Below are 27,805 nucleotides of genomic sequence, written 5' to 3'. Positions count from 1 at the left end.
TTCAGGGACAGTGCAATCTGTTCTGTCCATTTCTATCTACCTCAGAAACCAGTCTGCTGATACTGGCACGAACCATGATTTTAAGAGACCAGAGCCCCTCACTCTGACAGCTGCATGAAGTAACATAGCCTAGAGACAGACATGGGACACAGTTCCACTACGGAAAATGACTTTTTTCTATTGATAAATTGCTCCTAGGATTTCACTGGATTGCCATCATCCAAGTTAAATACATAGGGGGGAAAAAAAAGCAAAACACAAAACATGATTTTCAAAAATCACAGAATCTTAGATATGAAAAGGACTTTTAGAATATCTAATTCAATCTCCTCATTACAAATGGGAAACAAAGGTCCAGAGTTTTTTTCACTTTATACGGTACTGCTTTTAAGTTATGAACAAAGCTTATCTCCCACAGTGCAGAAATACCCAATTTTTTTAAGGAACTATAAAGAATTACAAATAATAATAAAGACAAAGTGACTTCAAGTCTTCATTTTCATGTTACGTTTCACCTTAAATAAATGCACTTTTCTTTCCCAAACCACTTAATACTTCCAATAACATTTAAAACAAATTCATTTTTCTATAAACCAAAGCAAAGTTTGGCCCTATCAATACTGGTCATTTTATTTTATTCACAAAATACTTTATATGGTAAATCTGGCACCTTCATATTTTTGCTATGTTCTTGTTGAAGACACTGTTGTTTTCTTTTAGAAAACCAGACGTTAGGTTTTAAAGAGTAAATGAATGAATAAATAAGAAACATTTACAGCAAAGTGAATACTTTGTTTATAGATTAAGATCTCCTATTTTAGGCAAAATAGTACATATGTCCTATATCTCCTTCTCAGACTAAATCAAAACACTGGATGACTTGAACTAATTTAGATGCTGAAAATGAGAGACGATCTGGCAGTTAATTAAGCCTAACACTGTTTTCCTTTCTCCGTGAGGGTACTTTGGCTCACTATAGAATAAGGCATATAAGTTACTGTACTCCGTGTGCTTGGTGAACACCTTTAATTGAACTAAGCAAAAAGTAGTAACAAAAACTACCTTTCTGCAGTGTAGTTACCTTTAAAATAGCAGGCATGGTTACCTGCATTGAAAATGTCTCTGTGAAGAGCCTGTAGAGTGCTTCCTTCATAAAACATGACCTATTCCTGTATCGGCTCAGTGCTTCTGAAATCTGACTCATATTGGCTCCTCCAGCAACCTGAAAAACAAAGATGTTACCAATGGGTTTCATAGTTCAGGCTTTTAGGGGCTTTGAATGTTTGAAACAATGACAGGTGTTCAATTAAATGTTCCAGGGGCTTTACAAAGTTAAACGAATCCTAAGTCTAATAAGGTAAATGTTCTCCTCAACCTCATTTTTACAATGGGGCCAGAGAGATGAAATATGGTGCTAAATGTAACAAACCAATTAAGCAGTGGAGCCAAATTCATCTCCCTACAACTATATTACAGTTAAGACTTCAACTGAACAATGGGTAGCATATAAATTTTTAATCAAAACCAAGACTGTATATCTTCTAAGTACTACTCATATAGGATAAATTGTCATAAGAGAAAGGTAAAAGGCCACATAAAACAACTAAAATGAAAAAGGGAATTGACTTCTTTGTAGTAATATTATTTTATTTATTATTTATTTATTAAATAAATATATTTTATTATAATATATTATATAATAATATATAATTATTATATAAATATTATTTATTTATTATTAATTAAATGTTAACATAATTTTTCCTTGCTACCACTTAGGTAATAGTTTTTAAAAATCTATACATAGACTTTGGGTCTGGAGGATAATGGTACCCCAGATCCAAAACATAAAATTAACAAGGAATGCAAATAAAACTAGGTATGACCCAATTTTCAGCATTCCTAGATAGTGAAGGGAAAAAAAGAAAATAAAGGGGGAAACTCAGATCTTGCAAAAATGAAAAGAAAAACACTCCCCCCTCTACTCTACCATGACCAGTAACAACATCACTCAAGAAACCTCACATTGTTAATTGACATCACTAATGGATAATGCTTCTGAATTAGGAACTATGTCAATTAAATAACAAAAAATTAAAAATTCAAACCAATTCCATATAAGGCTATTATAAGAAATATTTAAGCAGCAAATCTACACATTTCAGCTGAGAAAAATTCTTCCTATAAACCAACAACAGGGGCGCCTGGGTGGCTCAGTTAAGCGTTGAACTCAATTTCAGGTCTTGATCTCGGGGTTGTGAGTTCAAGCCTTGTGTTGGGCTCCATGCTGGGTGTGGAGCTTATTTTAAAAACAAAAACAAAAAAACTCAACAACAAATCAGAAGAAAATTTTAACACGGCACTTTAAACTGAATTAAATATTCTCAATAAGCATTTTGGGATGTGAAAAAATACCTTCAACAAAAAGATGAAAAAACAATTCATTAAAAAGGGAAGAAAAAGACAAAATTATATCAAATATAAAAACTAAGTTAAAGGGGTGCCTGAGTGGCTCAGTCGTTAAGCGTCTGCCTTCAGCTCAGGTCATGATCCTGGGGTCCTGGGATCGAGCCCCGCATCGGGTTCCCTGCTCGGCAGAAGGTCTGCTTCTCCCTCTCCCACTCCCCCTGCTTGTGTTCCCTCTCCTCTTTGTCTCTCTCTGTCAAATAAATAAAATCTTTTTTTAATAAAAAAAAAACTAAGTTAAAAGGTACCCAAGGAAGGACAGATTTGAATAAAAATTTAGTAAGGGGAAGAAATGCAAGAAAACAAGAAACAAATTAAAAAAAATTTTTTTTTAAATATTATTTATTTATTTATTCATTTGAGTCAGAGAGATACAGAGAGAGAGAGCATGAGCAGGGGGAGGTACAGAGGAAGAGGGAGAGCAGGCTCTCCACTGAGTAGGGAGCCGGATGTGGGACTTGATCCCAGGACCCTGGGATCATGACCTGAGCCGAAGGCAGAGGCTTAACCCTCTGAGCCACCCAGGCGCCCTGAAAACAAGAAAATTTTTTAAAAGAAAGAAGTACAAAAGATCTAAGATTAAGTGTTGATACGGAAAAAGACAAAGATCCATGATGCATATATGAAGTTCCTGAGGGGAAAACAAACTAATATTTAAAACTATTATCTAGGGGATGCCTTGGTGGCTTAGTAGGTTAAGTGCCTGACTTCAGCTCCAGTCATGATCTCAGGGTCCTGGGATCAAGCCCTCCAACGGGCTCTTGTGCAGTGGGGAGTCTGCTTGTCCTTCTCCCTCTCTCAAGTAAAATCTTAAAAAGAAAAAAAAAGGGGGATGGCTCAGTTGGGCGTCTGCCTTTGGCTCAGGTCATGATCCCAAGGTCCTGGGGTCGAGCCCCGCGTCGGGCTCCCTACTCAGCGGAGAGCCTGCTTCTCCCTCCCCTCTGCCTGCTGCTCTGCCTATCTGTGCTCTCTCTCTCCATCTCTGTCAAATAAATAAATAAAATCTTAAAAAAAAAAAAAAGAGGGCGCCTGGGTGGCTCAGTTGGTTAAGCGACTGCCTTCGGCTCAGGTCATGATCCTGGAGTCCCTGGATCGAGTCCCGCATGGGGCTCCCTGCTCGGCAGGGAATCTGCTTCTCCCTCTGACCCTCCTCCCTCTTATGCTCTCTGTCTCTCATTCTCTCTCTCTCTCTCAAATAAAAAAAAAAAAAAAAAAAGAAAAGAAAAGAAAAGAAAAAGAAATCAACAGCAACTGTCCCTGTAAAGAAAGAAAAAAACAAAAACAAAAACCAGGGGCGCCTGGGTGGCTCAGTTGTTAAGCGTCTGCCTTCGGCTCAGGTCATGAGCACAGGGTCCTGGGATCGAGCCCCACATCGGGCTCTCTGCTCGGCGGGAAGCCTGCTTCTCCCTCTCCCACTCCCCCTGCTTGTGTTCCCTCTCGCTGTCTCTCTCTCTGTCAAATAAATAAATACAATATTTAAAAAAAAAAAAAAAAACCCGATCGCAGATCTATTAGGAAAGAATTCTTGAAAATGTTCAAAGAACTAAAGGAAGATACAGATAAAATCAAAGAAATGATGTATGATCAAAAGAGAAAAATCAACAGAGATAGAAAACAAAAAAGAAAAGAAAAATTCTGGAGCTGAAAAGTGCAATAACTAAAATGCAAAATTCACTAGAGGGATTCAAAGGCAGATTTGAGCAGGCAGAAGAATCAACCAACTTGAAGATAGGACCATGGAAATTACTGGGTCAGAGGAACAGAAAGGAAAAAGACCTCAAAAAAGTGAACAGAACTTCAGGAACCTATGAAATACCAATAAGCAGACCAAACTACACATTGTGGCAGTCCCAGAAGAAGAGAGAGAGACACTATTTGAAGAAAACATGGCTGAAAACTTCCCAAATTTGATGAAAGACATGACTATGAACACCGATGAACTCAAGAAGACTCTCACCAAGGACACATTATAATCAAATTTTTGTAGGCTAAAGACAGAAAATCTTGGAAGCAGCAAGAGAGAAGTGAATCACACACAAGGGATGCTTGATAAGATTATCTGCAGATTTCTCATCAGAAACTTTAAAGGCCAGAAGACCATGGCCAGTATGTTTAAATTGTTAAAAGGAAAAAAAAAACAAAACACCAAAACCCTGTCAACCATGAATCCTATATCCAGCAAAACTGTCCTTCAAATGTGAGAGAGAAATCAAGACATTCCCAGATAAACAAAAGCTGGGGAAGTTCATTACCACTAAACCTGCCCTTTAAGAAATGCTCAAAGGATGGGGACACCTGGGTGGCTCAGTCAGTTGAGCACCTGCCTTTGGCTCGGGTCATGATCTGGGGGTCCTGGGATCGAGTCCCGCATTGGGCTTCTTGCTCAGCAGGGAGCCTGCTTCTCCGTAGCCTGCCTCTCCCCTGCTTGTGCTCTCTCTCTCTCTCTTCCTGACAAATAAATTTAAAAATCTTAAAAAAAAAAAAAAGAAAAGAAAAGAAATGCTCAAAGGAATCCTGCAGGGCAAAATAAAGTAACACTAGACAGTAAGAAGAAACCATATGAAGTAATAAAGATCTCAAAAAAAGGTAAATACAGGGCAATTTTAAAAGCTAGTGATATATTAAAACTGGTCTGTAGGAGTCCCTGGCTGGCTCAGTGGGTACAGTATGCAACTCTTGATCTTGGAGTCGTGGGTTCAAGCCCCATGTTGGGCATACAAATTACTTAAACAAACAAACAAAAAAAACCAAAAACTGGCTTGTAACTCTACTTTTTGTTTTCTACAGGATTTAAGAAATTAATACATGTTCTAAAAAATATTACTCTAAAAGCTATTATTATAACTTTGGTTTGTAACTGCAAATTTTGTTTTCTACATAATTTATAGATTTTATTTATTTGAGAGCAAGAGAGCATGAGCAGGAGGGAGGGACAGAGGGAGAGGGAGAAGCAGACTCTCCCACTGAACAGGGAGTCCAACACAGGGCTCCATCCCAGGACCCTAAGGTCATGACCTGAGCCGAAGGCAGATGCTTAACTGACTGAGCCACCCAGGTGCCCCTGTTTTCTACATAATAGGCAAATGGATTAAAAAGAATTATCATTTTATACTTTGGGGCAGACAATGTATAATGATGTAATTTGGGGACATCATTGATTAAAAGGGTTGGGGATGGAGATGTAAATTAGCAGTTTTTTACGTTATTGAAGTGAAGCTGGTATAAATTCAAATTAGAGTATTTTAACTTTAGGATATTAAATGTAATCTCCATGGTAACCATAAAGAAAACAGTTATAGAATATACACAATAGGAAATGAGAAAGGAGTTTAAACATTTTGCTATAAAAAAAAAAATCACCTCCCTGCTTAGAGTCTGCTTCTCCCTCGCCCTCTGCCCCTCCCCTTGGCTTGTGCTGTCTGTTGCTCTCACTCTCAAATAAAATCTTAAAAAAAAAAAAAGAAAACTCATTCTCAGAAAATTAAAAAAAAATACCAGCGGAACAAAAAAGAAAACAGTAATGCAGGAAATGAGGAACAAAAAAGCTACAGAACATATAGAAACCAAAGAGCAAAATGACGTAAGTCCCTCCTTATCACTAATCACTTTAAATGTAGATGGATTAAATGCTATATATAATCAAAAGACAAAGATTGGAAGAATGAATTAAAAAACACATGATCCAACTATACACTGTCTATAAAAGACTCACTTTAGACCCAAAGACACAGCTAGATGGAAAATGGTAGGATGGAAAACAATATTCCATGCAAACATAACCAAAAGAGAGCAGGGGTGACTATACTATCAGACAAAGTAGACTTTAAATCAAAAGAGGTTATGAGACAAAGCCAGACATTATATATTAATAAAAGGTTCAGTACACCAAGAAGATATAATAAGCATAAATATTTATGTACCTAATGACAGATCATCAGAACACATGACACAAAAACTGACAAAATTAAAGGGAGAAATAGACATTTCTACAATAATGGAGACTTCAACAACCCACTCAATAATGGATAGAACAACCAGACAGAAGTAAGAACACAGAGGACTTAACACAATAAACCAACTAGATCTAAAAGTGCAAAACACTCTACCCAACAACACCAGCATCCACATTCTTTCAAGTGCACATGGGACTTTTCCAGGATAGACCATATGTCAGACCACAAATTAGGACTCAATAGATTTAAAAAAAATAGCTATCATACAAAGTGTTTTTTCTGACAACAGGATGAAGTTAGAAATAACAGAGGTAAAACTAGAAAATTTATAAATTTATGGAAATTAGATAACATACTCTTAAACAACCAATGGATCAAAGAAGAAATCGCAGGGAAATTAGAAAATATTTAGAGACAAATGAAAACAAAAAACACAACATACTAAATCTTATGGGACCCTTGCTGCGTCTGTCTCTGTCAAATAAATAAATAAAATCTTAAAAAAAATTTTTTTTAAAGCCATGTATAAAAAAACCAGCAGTGAACATCATACTCAATGGTAGAAGACTAGAAGCATTTACTCTAAGATCAAGAACAAGACAAGGCTACCCACTTTCATGACTTCCACTGAACATAGTACTGAAAGTCCTAGCTAGAGCAATTAGGCAAGAAAATGAAATAAAAGACATACAAATTGCAAAGGAAAAAGTAAAATTATCTGTTTGCAGATTAATATCATCTCATATGCAGAAGTCCCTAAAGATCCCCCCCACACAAAAGCGCCATTAGTGCTAATAAATGAACTAAAAGTTGCAGGAAACAAAGCAAACATAAAAAAATCAGATACATTTCAGGGTACCTGGATGGCTCAGTCAGTTGAGCATCCAACTCTCGGTTTCAGTTCAGGTCATGATCTCAGTCAGGGTCATGAGATCAAGTCCCACATTGGTTTCCGCATTCAGTGCTGAGTCTGCTTATGGATTCTCTCCCCAATCCCTCTGCCCCTCTCCCACAGTCTCTCTCTTAAATAAATAAATCTTTTTTTTTTTTTAAGATTTTTTTTTTAAGATTATTTATTTATTTATTTGAGACAGAGAGAATGAAAGAGAGAGAGCACATGAGAGGGGGGAGGGTCAGAGGCAGAAGCAGGCTCCCTGCTCTGCGGGAATCTGCTTCTCCCTCTCCCACTCCCCCTGCTTGTGTTCCCTCTCTCGCTGTGTCTCTGTCAAATAAATAAAATCTTTAAAAAAACAAAATCAGCTACATTTTTGTACAATAACAATGAACAATCTGCCAAGGAAATTATGAAAACAATTCCATTTATAATAATATAATAAAGTACTTAGGAATTAACCCCAGAGGTGAAAGACTTACACAACGAAAACTACAAAACACTGCTAAAAGAAATGAAAGAAGACATAAATAAATGGACAGACATGTTCATGGATCAAAAGACGTAAGATAACAATACTACCCAAAGTGGTCTACATATTCAATGCAATCCCTACCAAACTCCTAAGACTATTTTTTTACCGAAACAGAAAAATCCATCCTATATTCATATGGAGTTCCAAAGGACCACAAATAGACAAAGCCATCTTAAAAAAGAAAAAGACTGGAGAAGTCACTTTTCTAATTTCAAAACTTAACTACAAAGCTACAGAAATCAAAACAGTGTGGTACTGGCATAAAGACAGACATACAGACCAATGGAATAGAACAGAAAGCTCCAAAATAGAAAGCCCTTGCACATACGGTCATATATGTGATCATATGATTTTTTTTTTTAAAGAATTTATTTATTTATTTGAGAGAGAGAATGAGAGAGAGAGAGAGCACAAGAGGGGGGAGCGGGAGAGGGAGAAGCAGACTCCCCCTGAGTAGGGAGCCCGATGCGGGACTCGATCCCGGGACTCCAGGATCATGACCTGAGCCGAAGGCAGTCGCTTAACCAACTGAGCCACCCAGGCACCCTGATCATATGATTTTTGACAAGGGTGCCACAACCATTCAACGAGGAAAGGACAGTCTTTTCAAGAAATTGTGCTGAGTGAGGGTGGGGGGATGGGTTAGCCTGGTGATGGGTATTAAAGAGGGCACGTATTGAATGGAGCACTGGGTGTTATAGGCAAACAATGAATCATGGAATACTACATCAAAAACTAATGATGTAATGTATGGTGATTAACATAATAAAATTAAAAACAAAAAGAAATTGTGTTGAGTAAACTGGATATGCACATGCAAAAGAAAAAAGTTGTGCACATGCAAAAGAATAAAATAAATACACCATATAAAAAATTAACTCCAAATGGATCAAAGACCTAAATATAAGACCTAAAACTATACAACTCTTACAAGGAAACCTAGGGCAAAAGCTTCATGACAATTCCTTGGGGCACCTGAGTGGCTCAGTTGGTTAAGCATCGGCCTTTGGCTCAGGTCATGATCCTGGGGTCCTGGGATCAAGCCCTGCAGTGGGCTCCCTGCCCAGTGGGGAGTCTGCTTCTCCCCCTGCTCATGCTCTCTCTCTCTCGCTTGCTCACTCTCTCAAACAAATAAAATCTTAAAAAAAAAAAAAAATTTTCATGACAATGGATTTGGAAATGATTTACTAGATAGGATACCAAAGACTGGCAATAAAAGAAAAAAATCTAAGTATCGGACCTAAAAAGAAAAAAATTTTTTAAGTAATCTCTATATTCAGTGTGGGGCTTGAACTTAAAACCCTGAGATCAAGAGTCGTATGCTCTACCAACTGATCCAGCCAGGCACCCTGGACCTAAATTTTATTTTTTTAATTTTGTTCAAATTATATTATCAACAGAGTAAAAAAGCAATCCACAGAAAGGGAGAAAGTATCAGAAAATCATGTATCTGTTAAGGGACAGATATATGAATAGATACCTATATTCATAATATAGAGAGAACTATACTCAACAACAAAAAACAATCCTACTCAAAAATGGGCAAAGGACTTAACCTTCTCCAAAGAAGACAAAGAAATGGCCAATAAGCTCATGAAAACATGCTTAAAAATCACTGATCAGTAGGGAAATGTGTATCAAAACTTCAATGAGATACCACCTCACTCCCACTACGATTGTTAGTGTTCAAAAACAAAAACAGAAAATAACAAGTGTTAACAAGGATGCAGAGAAATTGGAATGTTTATGAACCATTTGTGAAATATAAAACTGTACAGCTGCTGTGGGAAACAGTGTGACAGCTCAACAAATTGAAGATGGAATTACCATATGATCCAGCAATTCCACTTCTAGCTATATTCCAAAAGAATTGAAAACAGGATCTCAAAAAGATATCTGAGTACCCTGGTTCATAGCATTTTTCACAATAGCTGGAAGCAACATGGAGGCATCCAAAGTGTCTACTGACAATAAATGGACAAACAAAATGTGGTATATACATAATGGATATTATCCAACCTTAAAAAGGAAAGAAATTCTGCAATATGTTACAACATGGATGAACCTTGAGGACATAGGCTAAGTGAAATAAGCCAATCACAAAAAGACAAATACAGTATGATTCCACTTATAGCAAGTAATTAGTCAAAATCATAGAAACAGAAAGTAGAATGGCATTTGCCAGGGTCTGGAGAGAAGGGGGAATGAGGCGTTAGTGTTGAATGGGTATACAGAATTTGAGTTTTACAACATGAAAAGAGCTGTGGAGATGGATGGTGGTGATGGTTGCACAACATTATGAAGGTATTTAGTATCACTGAACTATACACTTACCATCTTAATTTAAACTTAAGATGGTAAATATTATGTTATGTGTAGTTTGCCATCCAAAAAATTTAAAAGGATGGACATACAGAGACACCTGGCTGGCTCAATTGGTACAGCATGTTACTCTTGATCCCTGGGTCGTGAGTTTGAGCCCCACACTGGGGATAGAGATTACTTAAAAAAAAAAGTTTAAAAAAAAAGAATGGAAATATGAACTGACATGGGGTGATTTTCAAGACAGATTATTAAGTAATAAATGCAAAGTGCCTACTACATATTAAGAGGAGGAAATAAGAGAACCTAAGTACATCTGCTTAGTACCTTGATTATACCCTCAGTCTAGGAAAAGAAAAAAAGAACTGCAAACAAATCTTCAACTCTTTTTTAGCGGGTCTGTGTTTTCTATAGTATAAGTACAGCAATTCTGAAAACTCTTTTACATGTGCTGTAGGATTAAGCAAATGTGCCAATGCTGCTAAGAACCAAGTTCTCACTGTGGAAAGAGATACAAAACAGAATGGGGAAGGGCAAAGGAAAATGGTGTGAGGATGGCCACTTGGAAGTATTATTATTTATTTTTTTATTTTAAAAGATTTTATTTATTTATTTGACACAGAGAGAGACACAGCTAGAGAGGGAACACAAGCAAGGGGAGTAGGAGAGGGAGAAGCAGGCTTCCCGCCGAGCAGGGAGCCCGATGCGGGGGGCTCGATCCCAGGGTCCTGGGATCATGATCCGAGCCGAAGGCAGACTCTTAACGATCCAAGCCACCCAGGCACCCCGTATTATTATTTTTTTTTTAAAGATTTTATTTAGGGTCGCCTGGGTGGCTCAGTCGTTAGGCGTCTGCCTTCAGCTCAGGTCATGATCCCATGATCCCTGCTTCTCCCTCTCCCACTCCCCCTGCTTGTGTTCCCTCTCTCACTGTCTCTATCAAATAAATAAAAATCTTTAAAAAATAAAAAAATAAAGATTTTATTTGTTTTGAGAGAGAGAGAAAGGAGGGGGGGAAGGTCAGAGAGAGAAGGAGACTCCCCACTGAGCAGGGAGCCCAATGCGGGACTCAATCCCGGGACTCCTGGATCATGACCCAGGCCAAAGGAAGTCGCTTAACCAACTGAGCCACTCAGGCACCCCAGAAGTATTATTTTTAAACTTATTTCATGTATCTCTTAGCCCCTGTTTGCCAAAAGGACTTAAAAACAAAGTACACCAACAACAATGAGCACACCAGTATTCTAGCTTCTTAATAAAAGGAACCTGGGCGCCTAGTAGAAATGTCAGAAAGGCTAAAACAGGGAAGCATAAGAAGCCTAGAACACCTTAATGTGCTAAAAGTGAGGAAGTACTCAAAACTATAACAACAATAATAATAATGGGAGCATGTAAAAAATAATATAGGAGCCAGTATGAAGGAGCTCTCATTGGCCAATCTGTAACAAACTGAGCATCAAAATAATTAAGGACAGTAATGAACGGTAAACTCCTGAAAACAACAAGAATCAGTGAGTTCATACTGAGGATAGGTTAGACATAGAGGGGGAAGACAGGGTTCTTCCTCACAGTAGGAAGCCTACTACTAACTGTAGAAAGGAGGGCTGGAGTTGGAAAATCATCACTTTGCAACGATTCCAGTAAAGACTGGTTCAGGTAAGAATCTTCAGTGGCGCTAAATCCAGATTAGAAAGTTTGATGAGGACCAGGATATTCACAGTCTTCAAGTATCTTACATACCACTTATTAGTTGCAAGAGAAAAAAATATTACTTATATATAGTGTAGAAAGAATAACAATACTATGTAAATAGTATTTTATCTGTACAATTTTATCTAATATCTGGACAATACTTTTGACCACGTGATAAAAAGTAACATGACTAATGAAAGGCACTGTGCGCTTCAGGATTAATATTCTTGAGACTGACACAATATCCTTCACACAGAATTCTGGCCAAAAACGAAGAAACTGATTATACGGAAACATCAGACAAACCCAAAATGAGGAACATTCTATTCTTCAAAAAAGTCAACAAAACAAAGCTAGTCTGTATTCCTCAAAAATATCAATGTCACAAAGGACAGGAAGGACTAAGAACTCTTCCAGATTAAATTACAAAGGAATATGACAAACGAATGCAAAAATGACACTAGACTAAAAGGAAAAATATTTTACAGAGGGCATTATGGGGATAATCAACACTGTAAATATGTACAGTAAGATTATGTACAGTATTGCATCAATGTTAAATTCCCTGAAATTTGATAACTGCACGATGGCCATTAAGGAGAATATCACTGCTCTTAGGAAATACAAAATCAAGCATTAAGGGCTAGAGGGCCATGATGTATGCAACCTACTCTTGAATGGTTCAGAAAAAAATTGTGCACAGAAAGAGGATATGATAAAACAAATGTGGCAAATGTTCAAAATTAGTGACCCACAAGTTAAAAATTGTATCAAAACAATTTTTAAGCACTACACATAAATTGCCAAGGACCTACACATTAAGAATCTAAACAATGGATATATTCTAAAATTTTTAAAAGATTTATGATCATCCAGATGTAAGACCTGAAAAGGAACAAAGGATAAGCCACAGCAAGACCAAGCAGAAGACCAGATAGCTGTTGCCTCACCCTCTCTTCTCCTTGGCTTCCTGCAGATGCCATTACAAAACAATCTTCAGAAGGAATTCTTGCCACACCCCACCAATGGATCAACAAGGATTCCCTACCAAATGAAGATGTTGTGTGGCTTTTAATACTAATGTTGGGTGTCCTTTCTGCCTATTTTTTATTTTTATTTTTATAAGTAGGTTCCACGCTCAACATGGGGCTTGAATTCATGACCCTGATATCAAGATTTATACGCTCTACCGACTAAGCCAGCCAGGCACCCCCCACTTTCTGCCTATTTTAGAGGAATTAAGTACATGTTGCCCATTCTGATTTGCGGTGCAATAAATATCTGTTTCCATTAAATAAAAGGTCTCCTGAAACATAACCCCCACCCTTTTTTTTAAAAGATTTTATTTATTTGACACAGAGAGAGGCAGCAAGAGAGGGAACACAAGCAGGGCGAGTGGGAGAGGGAGAAGCAGGCTTCCCGCGGAGCAGGGAGCCCGATATAGGGCTCGATCCCAGGACCCTGGAATCATGACCTGAGCCGAAGGCAGAAGCTTAACCAACTGAGCCACCCAGGCACCCCTGAAACATACCTTTTAAATTTGCCATACCTTACACTCCACATAAGGCTGCTTAAGATCTTTAGAGTTTCTTAGTAGTGGGAGAATTGTGGTCTCTCCTCTCCATCCCAACAATATCTAACACTGCGTATATAATGCATAATTTTAAATTTTCAAAAATTTCAAAATTTCAAAAAATAAACTCACATGTATACCAGGTAAGTTTACTGAAACACAGCTTCTCGTTTTCTTTTGGCATACCCACTCTGACAGTATTTTAACTACATGCATAATCCGTCTACAGAATATTCCAACATTTGTCCCATATTATTGCATATACCAAGAGTTTATGAGCTAAAAACAATTTTTCCCCAATTGCGGCAGTATTTTGATCACTGCGACACTAAATGCTAATAATCTGGGGCGCCTGGGTGGCTCAGCTGGTTAAGCAACTGCCTTTGGCTCAGGTCATAAACCCGGAGTCCTGGGATCGAGTCCCGCATCGGGTTCCCCGCTAAGCGGGGGGTCTGCTTCTCCCTCTGAGTCTCTCCCCTCTCACACTCCTTCTCACTCTCTCTCTTAATAAAATCTTAAAAAAAAATGCTATTAATCTGAAACAGGCCTAGGCATACATTCCTAGTAAACAATTCTCTACATATTTAATCTGAAAGTGCACATTATTACCTCTATTTCAAGGCTAATGATGTAACTGATGGCTCCAGCTTCAAAAGCCATGCCAGAAAATTAAAAGGACTTCAGGGGCACCTGGGTGGCTCAGTCAGTTAAGTGTCAGACTCTTGATTTCGGGCTCAGGTCCTGATCTCACAGGTCATGAGACGGAGCCCCATGTAGGGCTCCGCACTCAGTGGGAGTCTGCTTGGATATTCTCTTCCTCTGCCCTTTCCCCTACCCGCGTGTGCTCTCTCTCTCTCTCTCAAATAAATAAATAAATAAATATTTCTTCTAAAATATAAAAGGACTTCAAATTACAATTGCTATTTTCAAATCAAAGAATAAAAATGTGAAAATAGCTCTCTCCTTTTCTATGCCATCATGGTGTATGCGGTTGACTGTCCTTTGCCATGTCTTCTCACAAGACTTTCAGGATCAAGCAATTCCTGGCCAAGAAACAAAAGCAGAAGCGTCCCATTCCCCAGTGGATTCGAATGAAAATTATTCGAATAATAAAATTCAGTACAACTCCAAGAAGAGGCATTGAAGAAGAACCAAGCTGGGTCTAAAGGGATCATCGCACATGAGATGGTATACACATTTATGCTGCATGAAGGTCATGAGCTCATATCCTATCACTCTGTAAACATCACTGCTACCTGAACAATAGATATGTTTTATTGGGGAAATGATTTTTCTCTGTCACTATGCTTCTGCACCAGTAGGCTGGTTCAGTAATTACATGAGAGACCTTTTGTTGGGGGACGGGGGGGGAGAATAAAAATGTGAAAACAACTGGGGCACCCAGCTGGCTCAGTCGATGGAGCATGTGACTCTTGATCTTTGGGTTGTGAGTTCGAGCCCCAGGCTGGGCACAGTAAGTAAATAAGTAAATAAATAAATAAATACAACTAATGATTGCAAATCATTTTGCTCTCTCGTCCTAGAAAGAATTACATATGGTGTAATTATAAAGCATTTTAAGGCAGTGTTTCTGAACCCTGGCTGCACATTAGAATTACCTGGGAACTTTCAAAATTTTGATGCCCACACCAAGTCCCAGACCAATTAAATCAATCTCTGGGAGATCAGACACAGGCATCAGTACATTTCAAAACTTCCAAAGTGATTACAATGTACAACCAAGGTAGAGGACCACTGTTTTAAAAAAGAAATATTCTGAAACATAAATATTTAAATATATGCTGTTTTAAAAACAGTACCGTGAGTGCTTCCTTCAACAGTACATATATTAAAACTGGAACAATACAGAGAAGATCAGCATGGCCCCTACGAAAAGATAATATGCAAATCTGTAAAGTGTTTCACATTTTAAAAAATACAAATTAAAAAAATAGCACCATGACTGGCTATAAACTTATTCTGGCAATGTTCAAAACTTTCTTCTTCTTCTTTTTTAAGGATTTGTTTATTTGAGAGAGAGAGAGAGAGAGAGAGAATGAGTGTGAGCACAATTTGTGCCAGCAGGGGGAGGGGCAGAAGAAAAGGGAGAAGAAGAGGGAGAGGGAGAATCTCAAGCAGACTCCATGGCTGGGCATGGAGCCTGATGCAGGACTCAGTCCCACAACCCTGAGATCATGACATTAGCCGAAATCAAGAGTTGGACACCTAACCGACTGAGCCACCCAGGCACCCTGTCTTAAGACTCTTTCCAAAATTGTTTTCTCTCATATCTTTACCAAAAACGTTGATCACCTGGCCTTACTAATTATATTTAGGTAAACAACACAAGTTTTAGAATCACAAAGACTTGGATACAAGTCCTAGTTCTATCATTTAATACACAGTTATATGATTAGCTTAACTCTGAGCTTCCATTTCCTCATCTGTAAAATGGGAGGATTAAAGAGGAAAACAACATGCACAATGTGGCATCTGGTACATAGGAGTGAATGTATAAATGGCTATACTTACCATACCAAACTAGACTAGAAGACCTGGAGGCCAGGACCATATCTTGTTTAAGGTCATAATTCCAGAACCTACCACATGGTAGCTAGAGAGTAATTATTAAGCTCCTTAAGGACTTTTTATCTGTCTCTGTAACCCTAATACCTCGTGTACATTCTTATATAGAACAAAAACCTAGTAACGTTCTGAACAAAGGAAACAAACTTATTTCAGATAAAAAACAAACCCTCAAGCCTTGCTTTGCAGTAAAGAAGTCAGAATAACCAGCATCCGTAGCCAACAGTCCCACAAACTGCATCGCAGGTCGCTGCTGTATGAACAGTTCTACAGCTCCATCGGTGATGCAACTGCCCCCTGAAATATCCAGCGACACAAGATGAGGCAGAATATCCTTTTGCTGCAGCAAATGAAAAGCTAAATCTGATTTGAGTTGCCTGTGATCAGAAATATCAAGGTGAAGCAGACATTTAAGTTCTCTAATAACTGCAAGAATTTGTGGTTTGGTCATAGTCAGACATTTCAGATAGTGCATTGTCAGAGATTTGAGTCGATCCTTACAGGTAAGGAGTGCAGAGATGTTAGTGACCAGAGTATTGGAGATATCCAAGCTTTCCAGTTTTGGTAACTGAGAAACATTAGCCAGGTCTTCACTATGAAAACAAACATTGAAAACACTTAAAATGCGAAGACCAGTGAGCTGACCAAATAAGAGTAGTCTTGAATCTCGAGGGATGCTTGCCGAGTCCAACAGGAGACACCGAAGGTTTTGCTGGATCCAGCTATTGCTGCAGAGTCCACTTATGATGTCTGGAATTGGGAGGTCAGTGTGTACAGCAGTAGCATCTAGCTCAATGACTTTGTGATGGCAGAAGGCTTTTGTGAATGCAGCTGCCGAGATTTTAGCTTTTTGAATATTGACCAGCTTCAGTTTCATTTGGTTGCCTTGGAAAATGCTTGCTGTTCTATCAGTCAGCTTGCCTATAAGAGAACCAAAACCAGCTGTAATAACAACTAAATCTCGGGGCGCCTGGGTGGCTCAGTTGGTTAAGCAACTGCCTTCGGCTCAGGTCATGATCCTAGAGTCCCTGGATCGAGTCCCGCATCGGGCTCCCTGCTCGGCAGGGAGTCTGCTTCTCCCTCTGACCCTCCCCCCTCTCATGTGCCCTCTCTCATTCTCTCTCTCTCTCAAATAAATAAATAAAATCTTTAAAAAAAAAAATAACAACTAAATCTCATGCCTTTTCCAGCAGGCATTGTGGCCAATGAACAATGACAGATGCTAACAACAGTGACTATATTCACTGCTTACTCTGTGCCAAGCATTGTTCTAAACCCTTTACTCAGATTACTTCATTTATTCTTTATAATACCATAATAATACTATAATACTATTATTACTACTATCATAACTGAGGAAACTGGAGCTTAAAGAGGTTAAGTAACTTGCTCAAAGTCAAAATATGTAGCAGAATCAGGAATCAAAACCAGTTCAACTCCAGAGCCCATAGTTTTATCCACAATAACCTTGTTCACACACACAAAAAAAAAAAAAAAGAAAGAAAGAAAGAAAGAAAATAGGTAAATAAGTAAATAAGTACAGGATATATAATATACAAATAACACTACTAATGATTACTTTTTTTTTTTTTTAAAGATTTTATTTATTTATTTGACAGAGAGAGACACAGCGAGAGAGGGAACACGAGCAGGGGGAGTGGGAGAGGGAGAAGCAGGTTCCCCGCCAAGCAGGGAGCCCGATGCGGGGCCCGATCCCAGGACCCTGGGATCATGACCTGAGCCGAAGGCAGACGCTTAACTGGCTGAGCCACCCAGGCGCCCCTACTAATGATTACTTTTAACCAAATTAATCAATAGCCTCTGACAATTCACTTACCTCTCTGGGCCTCATTTTCCTCATCTATAAAATAAATGGGTTATATTAGATTTTACTTAGAAAAGATTTACTAAGCATCTTCTATGTGTGAGATCCTGTGTTAAGTAATGGGCACACAAGGTGATTAGACCTCTGTGGCCACAAGGAGTTCCAGTCTCAGAAGGCACATCAGGCAAATAAATGATTATAATAATGTATTACATGCAGTACTGATTTGCACCAGCTATTGAACTAGAACAGATGAGATTAGCTTTGGGAAAAGTTCTGAAGACTAAATATCAGTTTGGGGGAGTGGGGGAGAAGATGAAGGGTGGAAGGACATATCAAATACAAGGAGGAACAGACCAGCAGATTATTTGGAAAGGCCCTAAGGAGATCAACACTACTGGAACACAGTGGTGTAAAGTGAGGAAGGAAAGTGGAACGGAAGGTAAAAAGGCAGATGGGGCCTGTACACAAAGCTATGGACAATTCAATTTTGAAGCAGAAAAAAAAAAAATGGTCACAATTATATTTTTAGAAAGAGCGGGGCGCCTGGGTGGCTCAGTCAGTTAAGCATCTGCCTTCGGCTCAGGTCGAGCCCCACGTTGGGCTCCCTGCTCAGTGGGGAGTCTGCTTCTCCCTCTTTCTCTGCCCCTCCCCCGTTCATGCTCTCTCTCTCTCTCTCTCTCTCTCTCTCTCTCTCTCTCTCTAATAAATAAAATCTTTAAAAAAAAGAAAGACCAATTATGTGACTATAAAATAATTAAGATGGTGTTTGGTGGGAATGAGATGGGGCAAGATTTTATTAATGCTTTTCATAATGTGAGATAAAAGTTTAAACTAAGGCTGACAGAACATGGTGGCTGAACAGACTGGGGGAGAACTGAGGAAAAAAAAAAAAAGATACATAAGCTGATTCCCAGCTTCTGAGTTTGAACTGGGTTATGCTACCAAGACAGGAGGAAGGAAGTCCCTATACTTCAGACTTTGAGGAAGAATTCAGTACATTCATTCATACATTTATCCAACAAATAGCGAGTGTTCGCTGTATGTGAAGTGCTAGCTATGCTAAGTGCTAAGAATGGTGAATGAGACAAACATGGCTCCTCCCAACATGGAGTTTATTTACACCCTAGAGGGAGAACACTGAACAAGCAGAAAACTACTAATATTAAAAATATAGTGAGAAAAAAAATACATAGTGAGTTAAAAATAGAACTACCTATGATCCAGCAATCATACTACTAGGTATTTACCCAAAGAACACAAAAGTACTAATTCAAAGGGATACATGCACCCTGATGTTTACAGCATTATCTACAACAGCCACATTATGGAAACAGCCCAAGTGTCCACTGACTGATGAATGGATAAAGAAGGGAGGTATGTATATACATACACATATATGTGTGTACACACACACACAATGGAATATTACTCAGCCATAAAAAAGAATGAAATCTTACTATTTGTAACAACATAGATGGAGCTACAGAGTATTATGGTAAGCAAAATAAGTTATAAGAAAGATGAATAGCATATGATTTCACTCATATGTGGAATCTAAGAAACAAAACAAAAGAGCAAAGAGGAAAAAGAAGGAGAGAGACAAACCAAGAAAAAGACTTTTGGGACATCCTGGTGGTTCAGTCGAGTGTCCAGCTCTTGATTTCAGCTCAGGTCATGATCTCAGGCATAAGATCAATCCCCAAGGCAGGCTCCACCCTAGATGGGGAGCATACTTGGGATTCTCTCTCTCTCTCTCTCAAAAGAAAGAAAAGGAAAGAGAAAAGAAAAAAAAAGAAACAGACTCTTAACTAGAGAAAACAAAATGATGGTTACCGGGGGAAGGCGGGGGGGAAGGTTATAAATAGGTGATGGGGATTAAGGAGTGTACTTGTCCTGATGAGTGTTGGGTGATGTATGGCTGAATCACTAAACTGTACACCTGAAACTAATATTACACGATATGCTGAATAACTGGAATTTAAATAAAAACTTTAAAAAATGTAGTAAGTGTTTAAAGGAAACAAATAAGAACATAATACAGGGGTAAGGAAAGAAAGAAGGATGACAAGAATTTTCTGTCTCTCTGTAGAGTCTGAGGAGGTGATGTTTTAAGCTAAGACCTAAAGGACATGAAAGATAAAGGTCACTGTCATTCTAGATGGAAGGAAGAGCTAAAATCCTGATATGGGAAACAGGTAGGCTGTTTCTGTGAAATGAGAGGAAACCAATGAGACTAAAGCACGGCTGATGAAGGGGATACCAGCATCTGACAGGGTAGAGACAAAAGCAAAAGTCAGATCTCGCAGACCAGGGCACAGAATTGACATTTTATCCTAAGTACAAGGAGAAGCCTTTCAAGGGTGACAGAGGAGTGGCCAGATCTGTTAAAAGGGCTGTTTGCTATGTGGCAGAGTTTGGCAAGGGGCAAAAGAGGAGGTAAGGAGGGCACCTGTGAGGTCAGGGGAGAGGAAAGAGAAAGGTGTCATTAATAGGAGCTAAGAGGAAAAAGAATATTTGAGACAGATATTTTGAAGGTAGAAAATGTTTCAATAGAACCAAGGAGAGAAGAAGGAAAAATGAAAAATGACTCCTTCTAAGTCATTGAACAAGGAGGTGGATGGCCAAGTCATTTTGGAGATGCGGGAAATGGTAGTGCAGTAGATGCTGTAATATGACACCAAGATCCTTTATAGGAACAAAGGACTTACTACTAGAGCTGTTGGGAGTGCCACCAGCTAAGAACCCTCATCCATGGGACATCAGCTGAAATGACCCAAGGTCACACCATTTCCCATGCAGACCCATATACTGAGTTGGGAGGTATAAAGGTCCAGCCCTCACATTCTAACTCTATACAGATCTGAGTAATTGTTCCACCTTCAGGATTCCCCAAAGATCAGCTGAGGTGTTCTACAAGACAGAAGGATAAACACTTGGAATTAACTGGCATAGAGAAAGTATTTAAAGCTATGGGAATGGATGATATGGGAATGAAAGAGGAGGAGCAAGGACGAAGTCCTGAAAACATCTACATTTAAGGTCAGTAGAATGAGGAATAAGTCGTAATAGCAAATAACAGCTGCTGAATGTTCTAAACATTTTAGAAATATTAAACTCTCTAAATGCTCATAAAACCCAATGAGGAAGGGATTGTTATTAGTCACGTTTTACAGATGAGTTGAAGCATAGGAAAGTTAAGAAACTGGCACAAGGCAACATATCTAATAGTCATGACAGTGTACAAACCCAAATGGTCTGACACCAGAACCAGAACTCTTAAACCTTAATTTGTACTGTCTTTCAAGGGAAGCTGGATAAGGAGACAGATCAGCAGCAGCCACTGAGGCAGGAAGAAAACCAGAAGAATATGATGACTGAGCGGCCCAGAAAAGAAATACAGTATATGCAGGATGCATCCTGGATATGTGATTCTGAAGTTTAGAATAAAAATGTGCTGGGAACTCTGGGGAATCAGAGTATAAGTGGTAGCTAAACCGAAAAAAAAAAAAAAAAAAAGGCCTACGGAATGTTCAAAGTGAGATGGGTACCCAAGATGGACCTCAAGGAACATAAAACACTTAAGGTACATACAGAAAAACAACAGCATACAAAGGAAATTGTGGAAGAGTAACCAATGATACAAGGGAAAAAAAAAAAAAACAGAAAAATGAAATACTCGGGACACGTGGGTGGCTCAGTAAGTTAAGCGTCTGCCTTCGGCTCAGGTCATGATCCCAGAGTCCTGGGATCAAGTCCCGCATTGGGCTCCCTGCTCGGTGGGAGCCTGCTTCTCCCTCTGCCTGCTGCTCCCCCTGCTTGTGCTCTCTGTCAAATAAATAAATAAATAAAATTTAAAAAAAAAAAGGGAAAATGAAATACTCAAGTCAGAAAGGTCGAGTAATTAATACTAAAAGTCAAAGGTACATGAATCCCTGATGATTTAATGAATCTAGGTAATGCTCATTTATGGCCACCAAAGTCACAAAACCAGACAACCAAACTTAATTAACCCCCTTAAGGAAGTATAGGGCCCTACCAAAAACATCAAACCTGAATCTGATCAAGCCTCTACATCTAACTTCCAATTTAGAGGTATTACAAGGATCAGAGGAACAGTCAAAAATCATAGTACTGTCAAACAATGGCAAAATCCAGACTGGAAAAACTCTACATAACAAACCACCATGGTTTCTTTGAAAAAAATAACTGGAAAATCCCCAAATACATGGAGATTAAACAACACATTTCTAAATAAACATATGGATCACAGAAGAAACCTCAAGAGAAATTTTAAATTTTGAACTACATGAAGACACAACTTATCAAAATTTGTGGGATAAAGTGAAAGCAGTGCTTAGAGGAAAAGTTATAGTTCTGAACACATACACTAGGAAAAAAAAGATCTAAAATCAATCATCTAAGTTTTCACCTTAAGAAACTAGAAAAAGAACAAATTAAATCCAAAGTAAGCAGAAGAAAAGAAATAATAATTAGAACAGAAATCAAGGAAATTGAAAATGTGAAATCAACAGAAATTGACAGAGAAAATTCAACAAAACCAAAAGCTGATTCTTTGGAAAGATCTATAAAAATCAGGCTAACTGGGGCACCTGGGTGGCTCAGTCGGTTAAGCACCTGCCTTCGGCTCAGGTCATGATCCCAGGACCCTGGGATCGAGCCCCACATCCGGCTCCCTCCTCAGTGGGGAGCCTGCTTCTTCCTCTCCTGCTCCCCGCTGCTTGTGCACCTGTGCGCACGTGCTTTTTTTTTTTTCTCTGTCAAAAAAAAAAAAAAAATCAGGCTAATTAAAGAAGTTAGCCTCTAGCCAGGCTAACTAAAAAAAGGAGAGGAGACAAATTACTAGCATCAGAAATGAAAGAGAAGACATCATTCTAGATCCCATGACTATTAAAAGGATAAGAAAAGGCAAAAAAAAAAAGGGTAAGAAAAGAATACTATGAACAACTCTATACCCACAAATACAATAACCTAAATAAATGGACCAATTCCTTGAAAGACATAATCTGCCAAAACTCATACTTCTCGAGAAGAAATAGATTATCTGAACAGCCTATCTATTAAAGAAATTGAATCAATAATTAATAACCTTTCAAAACACAAAGCACCAGGTCCAGATGAGTTTACTGATGAATTTTACCAAACACTGAACAAGAAATTATACAAGTCCTCCACAATTTCAGAGGATAGAAGCAGAGGACATACTTCCTAACTCATTCTTTGAGGCCAGCAATATCCTAACAGCAAAACCACACAGATGTTAGAAAAGAAAACTACTGACAAATAAATCTCATGAACACAGATGCAAAAATCCTCAACAAAATCTTAGCAAACCAAATCCAACAATGTATAAAAAGAATTCCACACCACAACCAAATGAATTTATCCCAGGTATGGGAAAGCTGGTTCAAAATTCAAAAATCAATTAATGTAAAATAAAATGCAAAAAAAAATCAATTAATGTAATCCATATCAACAGACTGAAAAAAGAAAAATCACACGATTATATCAATAGACGCAAAAAAAAAAAAGGCATTTGACAAAAACCAACATTCATTCCTAATAACAACTCTCAATAAACTACAGGAACTTCCTCAATTTGAAAAGCCTACCTACAAAAAATCTACAACTAATCTACTTAGTAGTAAGAAAGTAAGATTTTTTAATAAGATCAGGTACAAGGCAAGGATGTCCCCTCTCACCACTCCTTCCTAGAAATACAATTACATCAGCACCCCAAAACAATTCAATACTTAAGTATAAACCTAATAAAATATGTACAAGATCTATATGAGCAAGACTAGAAAACACTGATAAATGAATTCAAAGAACTAAATAAATGGAGATATTCCATGTTCACAAATAAGAAGACTCAATATCATCAAGATATCAGTTTTTCCCATTACTCAGCCATAAAGAAGAATGAAATCTTGCCATTTGCAACAACATAGACAGAGGTAGAGAGTATAATGCTCAGTGAAATAAGTCAGTCGGAGAAAAACAAATACCGTATGATTTCACTCATATGGAATTTAAGAAACAAAACAATGAGGAGAGGGGAAAAACGAGAGACACACACACACAAACCAAGAAATAGACTCTACTGAGAACTGATGGTTACACGGGGGGTGTAGTGGGGGGGGTGAAACAGGTGATGGGGATTAAGGAATACACTTTTTGTGATGAGCACAGGGTGATGTACAGAACTGTTGAATCACTAAGTTGTACACCTGAAGCTAATATAACACTGTACGTTAACTACATTGGAACTAAAAAGAAAAAGAAAAAAAAGTTATCAGTCTTTCCCAACTTCATCTACAGATGCAATGCAATCCTAAGAAAAATCCCAGCAGGTTATTTTGTGAATATCAATAAGCTGATTCTAAAGTTTATTTTTTAACTTTTTTTTTTTTAGATTTTATTTATTTATTTGACAGAGAGAGAGTACAAGTAGACAGAGTGGCAGGCAGAGGGAGAGGGAGAAGCAGGCCCCCCACTGAGCAGGGAGCCCGATGCGGGACTCAATTCCAGGACCCTGGGATCATGACCCAAACTGAAGGCAGATGCTTAACCGACTGAGCCACCATGGCGCCCTGATTCTAAAGTTTAAATGGGAGGGCGCCTGGGTGGCTCAGTTGGTTAAGCGACTGCCTTCGGCTCAGGTCATGATCCTGGAGTCCCGGGATCGAGTCCCGCATCGGGCTCCCTGCTCAGCAGGGAGTCTGCTTCTCCCTCTGACCCTCCTCCCTCTCCTGCTCTCTCTCTCATTCTCTCTGGCTCAAATAAATAAATAAAATCTTTAAAAAAAATAATAAAATAAAATAAAAAAATAAAGTTTAAATGGGAGGCAAAAGACACAGAATAGCCAACATAATACTGAAAGAGAATGGCCTTGGAAAGCTGACACTACTAACTCAACTTCAAGACTTACTATAAAAGCTACAGTAATCAAGGCAGTGTGGTACTGCTTAAAGAATAGAGAAAGAGATCAATGGACTAGAAGAGAGAGCCCAGAAATAGTCAACTGATCTTTGACAAAGGAGCAAAGGCAATTCGATGGCTCAAATACAGTATCTTCAGCAAATGATGTTCGAACAAATGGACATCCACATGAAAAAAACAAAAACAAAAAAACACGCATCTAGACACAGACCTAACACCCTTCACAAAAATTAAAACAGATCATGCAGCACCTAAATGTAAAACACAAAATTATAAAACTCCTAGAAGATAACATAGGAGAAAACCAATGGGTATGGTGATGCCTTTTTAGATACAACACCAAAGACACAATCCATGAAAGAAATAATTGAGGGGCACCTAGCTGGCTCAGTTGGAAGACCATATGACTCTTGATCTCAGGGTTATGGGTTAGAGCCCCATGGGGGGGGGGAAGGGTTAGAGATTACTTAAATAAATAAAATTATAAAAAATAATAACTGATAAGCTGGACTTCATTAAAATTAAAATCTTGGGGTGCCTGGGTGGCTCAGTTGGTTGGGTGTCCAACTCTTGGTTTCAACTCGGGTTGTGATCTCACAGTCATGGGATTGAGCCCCATGTCAGGGTCTGTGCTCAGTGCAGCGTCCGCCTCATGTTCTCTCTCCCTCTTCCTCTCATTCACACTCTCTCAAATAAATTAATAAATAAATTTTTAAAAAATTAAAATCTTATGCCCTGTGAAAGAGTATATCAAGAGAATTAAAAGACAAGCCAGACTGGGAGAAAATCATTATAAAACACATATCTGGTAAATAACTTATCCAAAATATACAAAGAACTCATAACAATAAAAAAAACAAAAACAGGGCGCCTGGGTGGCTCAGTTGGTTAAGCGACTGCCTTCGGCTCAGGTCATGATCCTGGAGTCCCTGGATCGAGTCCCGCATCGGGCTCCCTGCTCGGCAGGGAGTCTGCTTCTCCCTCTGACCCTCCCCCCTCTCATGTGCTCTCTCTCATTCTCTCTCTCTCTCAAATAAATAAAATCTTTAAAAAAAAAAAAAAACAGTAACAAACATCCCAATTAAAAAAAATGGGCCAGAAACCTGAACAAACACCTCACCAAAGACAATATATAGATGGCAAATAAGCATGCAGAAAGATGCTCCACATCATCTGTCATTAGGGAAATGCAAATGAAGACAACAAGGAGACACTACTGTATACCTGTACACCTATTAGAATGGCCCAAATTCAAAACACTGGTAACACCCAAAGCTGGGCAGGATGTGAAGCAACAGGAACTCTCTCATTGCTAGTGGGAATGAAGAATGGTACATAAGCCATCTGGAAGACAGTTTGTCAGTTTTTTACAAAACTAAACATATTCTTACCATATGATCTAGCACTTGCATTCCCAAAGGAAGTGAAAACATGCCCACACAAAAACCTACACAGAGATGTTTATAGAAGCTTTATTCATAATTGCCAAAACTTGGAAGCAAGACATCCTTCAGTAGGTAAATGAGTAAAGTGTGGCACATCCAGACAATGGACTATTATACAGCACTAAAAAGACATGAGCTAGGGGCACGTGGGTGGCTCAGTCAGTTAAGTGGCCAACTCTTAATTTGAGCTCAGGTCGTGAGATCCAGCCCCGAGTCAGGCTCCATGCTAAGCAGGGAGTCTGCTTGAGATCCTCTCCCTCTCCCCCTGCCACTGCCCTTCTCCCTGCTTGTGTGCTCTCTCTCTCTAAAATAAATAAATCTTAGGGCACCTGGGTGGCTCAGTTGGTTAAGCAACTGCCTTCGGCTCAGGTCATGATCCTGGAGTCCCAGGATTGAGTCCCACATCAGGCTCCCTGCTCAGCAGGGAGTCTGCTTCTGCCTCTGACCCTACCCCCTCTCGTGTTCTCTCTCTCATTCTCTCTCAGATAAATAAATAAAATCTTAAAAAAAAAAAGAATATAAAAAAATAAATAAATCTTAAAAAAAAGAAAAAAGACATGAGCTATTAAACTATAAAAGACATGGTAAAACACATATTACTGGGTGAAAGAAGCCAATCTGAAAAGGCTACATACTGTATGATTCCAAATATGCAAAATATGGGGACAGTATGAAGATAAGTGACTGCCAGGAATGGGAGGAAGAGATGAATAGGAAGAGGACAGAAGACTTTTTGGGTAGTGAAAATACTCTGATATAATGATGAATATGTCATTATACTTTTGTCCAAACCCATAGAATACACAACACCAGGAGTGAACCATAAGGTAAAACATGGACTCTAGGTGAGATGTATGACCCTACATCTCAAATGTAGGGTCACCCTTGGTTAAAAAAAAAAAGTACCATTCTGATGAGTGATATTGACAACAGGAGAGGCTATGCATGTGTGGGGGCAGAATTAATGAGAAATCTCTGTACCTCCTTCTCAGTTTGGTTGTAAACCTAAAACTACTCTAAAAAATAAAGTCTTAAAAAAAAATACACATACACACAAAGATAGAAACACACACACAACATACATATTGCAAAATAATACAAGAAATAGATGGAAAGCCTGCAGATTAAAAGAGTCCTAAAAACCCCATCAACCATCACAATATATGGACCTCACCTAGATACTAATTAAAACAAAGGTTTTTTAAAAGTTGTAAGACGGAGGCACCTGGGTGGTTCAGTTGGTTAAGCAGCCAACTCTTGATTTCAGCTGAAGTCATGATCTCGGGGTCCTAGGATCAAGCCCTGTGGGCTCCGTGCTCAGCAGGGAGCTTGCTTCAGGATTCTCTCCCTCTGTCCCTCTCCCCATTTTCTCTCTCTCTCTCTAAAATAAATAAGTGGCACCTGCGTGGCTCAGTTCATGTGGGATCGAGGCCCCGCTTGGAGCTCCCCATTCAGCGGAGAGTCTGCTTCTCCTCTCACCCCCCCACCCCCGCTCTTCCCCCTCACCCTGCCCCGGCTCTTGCGCACTCTCAAATAAATAAAATCTCTTTTTT

At 38.7% G+C, this 27,805-nt stretch overlaps 1 protein-coding gene and 1 non-coding gene across 2 annotated transcripts in view; one reads left to right on the top strand and one right to left on the bottom strand.

Moving 5' to 3' along the window:
* The window catches only part of ZYG11A (zyg-11 family member A, cell cycle regulator), an 81,516-nt gene that overhangs the window by 26,853 nt on the left and 26,858 nt on the right, over positions 1-27,805 (bottom strand). Inside the window, exons 3-4 of the mRNA XM_021683906.1 lie at positions 16,189-16,940; positions 1,082-1,222 (exon numbers count right to left, since the gene is read on the bottom strand). Of these exons, the coding sequence (XP_021539581.1) occupies positions 1,082-1,222; positions 16,189-16,940 (893 nt within the window). The remainder of the gene's footprint in view (positions 1-1,081; positions 1,223-16,188; positions 16,941-27,805) is intronic.
* Positions 15,259-15,365, top strand: LOC123324677. Its single transcript, XR_006539954.1, has one exon. It is a non-coding gene; the product is annotated as a U6 spliceosomal RNA (small nuclear RNA).

The sequence above is a fragment of the Neomonachus schauinslandi genome, chromosome 4, assembly GCF_002201575.2.
Source record: "Neomonachus schauinslandi chromosome 4, ASM220157v2, whole genome shotgun sequence".
NCBI classification, from domain to species: Eukaryota; Metazoa; Chordata; class Mammalia; order Carnivora; family Phocidae; genus Neomonachus; species Neomonachus schauinslandi.
Note: the sequence above shows the minus strand (reverse complement) of the source record. Positions and strands in the feature narration are given on the sequence as shown.